The sequence below is a fragment of the Dicentrarchus labrax genome, unplaced genomic scaffold (genome assembly GCF_905237075.1).
Source record: "Dicentrarchus labrax unplaced genomic scaffold, dlabrax2021, whole genome shotgun sequence".
Classification (NCBI taxonomy): domain Eukaryota; kingdom Metazoa; phylum Chordata; class Actinopteri; family Moronidae; genus Dicentrarchus; species Dicentrarchus labrax.
In genome coordinates, this window is record NW_026136704.1 from 32,112,171 (window position 1) to 32,117,170 (window position 5,000).

The 5,000-nt window shown below is 37.5% G+C and overlaps 1 protein-coding gene across 4 annotated transcripts in view; it reads right to left on the bottom strand.

Annotated features, from left to right (window-relative positions):
* capns1b (calpain, small subunit 1 b) overlaps nucleotides 1-5,000 on the bottom strand; it is a 161,682-nt gene that overhangs the window by 3,822 nt on the left and 152,860 nt on the right. For 2 of the 4 annotated variants that reach the window (XM_051399713.1, XM_051399716.1), the window contains exons 2-4: nucleotides 4,225-4,284; nucleotides 4,066-4,102; nucleotides 3,318-3,410 (exon numbers count right to left, since the gene is read on the bottom strand). In XM_051399713.1, coding sequence (XP_051255673.1) covers nucleotides 3,318-3,410; nucleotides 4,066-4,102; nucleotides 4,225-4,284 — 190 coding nt within the window. Of the gene's footprint in view, nucleotides 1-3,317; nucleotides 3,411-4,065; nucleotides 4,103-4,224; nucleotides 4,285-4,863 lie in introns of all 4 variants that reach the window. The other 2 variants (XM_051399714.1, XM_051399715.1) reach the window with 2 other exon arrangements.

Below are 5,000 nucleotides of genomic sequence, written 5' to 3' on the forward strand. Positions count from 1 at the left end.
GCCTCACAGAACCATGTGACTGCACGCTGTTTAATATATAATAATATAATATAATAATATAATATACTATAATTTAATAACATAACGGTTGGGCTCTATAAATAATACATTTACTAATTAAACTAAATTTTACAGGAAGTTTTCCTTTTTATTTTTATATATATATAATTTTTTTCTTTTAATTCTCTTTTATTATTATTTCATTAAATTTTCTGCTGTTGTTTAAGTAGATTATTATTGTTATTATTATTATTATTAGAACTGTGATTATTAGTGTCTTTCTTTACACTGTTACCCTATTTCGTGATGCTTTCTGTACGATTGAAGTGGATTTAAAAAAGATAATAATTAAGATTGAATTATGGCTTTATTATTGTTGATTGTTGAGGTTTTTATTATTTTATTATTTTACCTTTTATTCCAGAACAGAGTATTAAACTTTCTCCCCTGAGACCTCTTTGTCTCTTTTCCTTTAAATGTATTTTTATCTGTGCTGATATTGTTTTATTTAAAGAGAGGAAGGAAGTTCATCCTCGCTGCGTATTATTATTTGATTCCTTCCTTTTCTTCTCTTCTCAACCAAAGTAAATCAAACTGAGCTCACAGTCCAGCTTCCAGATCTTTACTACAAACATTCTTCATCATCGTTTTATAAAATCCACCCAGCGACTGCCGGCTGGTCTAACTGGTGAACACGGCCCTCGTATGAGTCAGAGAAAACCTCCGATTTATCCACTACAACGCCCCCGGAGGCACGAGAGCCTCCCTGCCTGACAATGGCAGGAATGTAGAGAAAGACTGGCTCTGTGTGTGTCTAACACACCCCGCAGCCAGAGAGCAAGACACACAGTTTATCTCTGCAAGAGAACTGAGTTTAACATCCAGCAGACAGACAGGAGACTATAAACCAGAGCTGAGCAATATATGGTGAAGTAATGGGTCACTCTGGGATAGGTTGTTGTTGTCCAGCCTGTCCAAACTCTACATTCACTGTAAGTAAGTTCAGAAAACTCATAATTCAAAGTCTCCGTTACATTTTTAATGATTCAAATTAATTAATTAAAGTCAAACTGTTTTTTAATAAACTAATAATAATTAATGATAATTTTCTTCTTTTATTCTAACTCTAATAAATTACCCTGAGCAAAGTTTTATCCTCCATCTCCTCCCTAATGCTCAGTGGGTGGAGGTTTTGTTTGTCTCTCTGGTTTAACTGGAAATCACATTAGTGGTTAAGACAACATTACAGAAGCTTCCTGACGGAGATAGAAAGATATCAGTCCACTCTTTCAAACTCTCTCTGCTCTCTTTCTTTAGTTTTATTCTACATACTGACCTTCCTGCCCTCAGACACTCAGGTGAAGCTCTCTGAAGTGTTATGTTGTCTAAGTCTGACATTTGGGCACAAATTATATGCAAAAAAAAGTTTAATTTCCACATTAAAATCCTTAAAAAAAAAAGGTATTTCTACCTCATTAAAAATCCCATCATCTATAAAATATGTCTCCTGCACTGTGTCTGTGCCCTGGTGGGTCCCACTGTACGGGCTGCATACCATTCCTGACTGCAGGGGGACTTTAACAGGAGACTACGAACTGAGGATGAGTGCGTATGATGGGGAACTTTTAGTTCACTTGCTCTCGTGAATATTCGAGAACGGCGGTGAACCTGCCCGGCCTGACCTGTCTGGAGTGAGCCAGACAAAGACGGAGGAGGACGGGACAGTGGAGGGTGGAGTTTGGAATGCGGCCGGCAGCAGGCAGACAGGTGTGGCAGGTGATGAAGGGTATCAGGTAACTACAGATAGAGAAACACCCTCGAGAACGTGAATCAAAACTTGCTGAGCCACCAAATCCTGATGTTTGAAATCGAGCCAACATTTCAGTCGAGTAACTAAAACAGTAATCAGCCTCCACATGTACACTCTCCTCCACCAGGGTTGGTCACACTGATGTTACCTCAGTGCTGATAGTGCTGACTAAACCTAAATACTAAAGGAAAACTACTAATCTGCACAAATGTTCATGAAAGCTTTGTTTTTTCCTGATGGTTTTGGGGCTGAAATTACGGGTCGTTCTCTGTGGCTCTCTGTCGAGGGTTCGTTTTAAAGCGAGCATATGAAACTAGATGAACTAACGCATCCATCGGTACCAACCGTGTCGATAAAGGAGCTAAATAACGCTCCAAATTTAGGCTGAACTTCCACTGACCTCCGACCTGAAGGTAAAGCTAAAACTGGCTCCTATGGGTGCCAACGCTGTGTAATCTGAAGGGTTATAATCATTATATTTAGAGAGGAATCCTGTTCTTCTCAGTGTTGTTGGTAGTTTAAACGAAGGTTTTACAGTAAGAGCAGTCAGATGTAATAAAAGGAAGTATTTTCATGTATATTTATGATGTGTAACATTACAGCTGTTTTACCATAAACCACCTTAAAACATAAGCACCGTGTTTCCAAGCGTCCGATTGGCTCCTGCCCCTGAGCACATACTGTAAACATCTCGACTCGTGTAAACAACTCATTATCCTGTAATTATAGACGAGGCCAAAGTCTCCGTCGGTTGTTGGTTGCGGAGGTCACGTGAGCTTTAGACTGAGTGAATCTGAGTCTGAGAGATGTTTTATATATGAAACACAGCTGTTATATCAGCGTGCACTAACAATACATCAATTGTGTAATTTAACAGTTACCATAGCGACGGCTCTCTGCTGCAGAAACAGTTGCTGTTATAATAATAATAACAGCACTTTTCAACTGTATTTTAATGTGAAAATAAATAGTAATATCACAGATAATGACTTTAATTACAGTTCTATAACTTTTAATATAAGAAAAGTCAAATAATAACAGCACTCTGCTGTAAATGTAAGCCTGATTATTGTATTATAGCAGAGTTCACCTGGATTTATAGCTCATTTCATTGGTTTTACAGTGTAAATATCTTTAATTAAACATTAAAAAGACAAAATATTACAAGATTTTATGTAAATATAAAGCTAAAAACTGTATTTTAATTACAGAAAATTATTATAATATTACTTAAAAAGTCGAATCGTTTAAATTGTGTTTGGAACTAAAAAACATGGAACGTCTGAGGTTTCCTTCCAACCCCTGAATGCACCACACACTGTGTTTATTGTATGTTTTTTTTTTTTTTTTTTACTGCTTTTTGCCCCAAAATTCAAGCTACATGATTTGTGAACCCAACAAAAACAAAAGAAGAACGTCGGGAACCGCTGAGTTACTGGGATTAAATGAAACGAGTGTGAACACAAAGTTAATCAATCTGGATTAAAGGTGAATGTTTCAGACTCACATCTCCAGCCAGCTGTTTGAAAACCCTCCGAAACTGTTTCTCCTCATCGCTCTCGTGAGCCTCGGCGAAGTTCAGGGGTCTGCGAGGTGGAGGCTGCGACACACACACACACACACACACACACACACACACACACACACACACACAAAGAGCCACTGTTAGGACACACAGATTCCTTCAGTGTGTTTGTTTGCTTATGAAATCTTCCACTGGGAGAAATCAGAGAGTCGATTCAATCACAGTAATGAGGTCAAATTAAAGGCGTCGACTCATTACGCAATAACTCACTGAACGAACTTAAATAAATAACGGGACCTGATTCTACAGGATTAAATAGTTTTCTTACAGGATTAAAGAAATTTATGTTGAAATAACTTAATTTACTTGAGTTCAATCAACTTAATTTACTAGTGTCAAACCCAAAACCTCGTAAGGAAGTTAATTCAACCTCACTAAATTAAGTTAACTCAACTCAAGAAAGTTGTTTCAACATAAATTGCTTAATGTTTGAGTCAACTTAATTTAATAAGGTTAATTTAACTTACTTAACTTCACACTGGCGGAGCACATTTAACATTTAACATTTAATAATCGACTAAAATCTGAATGTTAAATGATTTTTATTATTTTATATTGTCAAATATAAGATCTGAGGGATGTTATAATAAATGTCTATATAATTCAGACTACAGAGAGGAGGAGGAGGAGGAGGAGGAGGAGCTGCTTCATCGGGACTGTCGGTACTTACTGGGTCTGAAGGAATAAACTGAGCGGGGTCGATGTTGCTGTAAAGGAAGAAAACACGAGTTAGAAAGCAGCTCTGAGAAGATCAATATGTGGGTTCAATACAGTTAGCCTAGCTTAGCACAAAGACTGGAAGCAGAGGGAAACTGTTAGCGTAACTCACCTCACGACATTTACGATGCCTCTGATGAAAGAGTTCACTGTAAACATTTCTGCCGTCGGTCTGAAACAGAAAGAAAATAAACACAAATTAGTTTCTGAACAACAAATAAACAGAAAGTTTTAACAACAGATTATAATCAATAATTAATATTAATTCACTTTAATGTGACCCAGAAAGACAGAAATCAATCACTCAGTCATTGTTGCAGCCAGCAGCTACATTAAATGCTGTTCCTGCATCAGTAATATTGATCCAGTAATAAATAATAAAAACACTTTGTAACGAATAATGCTTTTATTTTGAAAAACTAACACCAATCATTAGCATATTAACTTGTAATTAAGTATTTTAAGGTGCTGATTAAACTCAGGGTGTCAATACTTCCTCCTCCACTTCCGTCTGACAGTACGATGGTTGTATTTTAACACATTAATACACAAATAACTGAACACATCTGTATTAACCGACTCCCTGAAGGACATTGAATGCCACTCGCTGCTCACTTTAAGTTAAAAACTGGATTATTTCCCCACTCTGATATTCTCATTTGTACTTTTCCACTAAGGCAGGCAGCACTGAACAACAAGCAAACACCCTCACCTCCAGCCAGTGTCAGGTTTCAGCACAGCAAACACTAACCTGCATTAAAGGTCCCTGAACACACCTCAGAGCTGCACTCACACTGTGAAAACACCAACAGTGGAAACTTCTGGTTCTTACTTACTGACACTGGGTGCTTCTAGCTGAGGAGGGAGAGACTGTCCGAGAGACGGGTG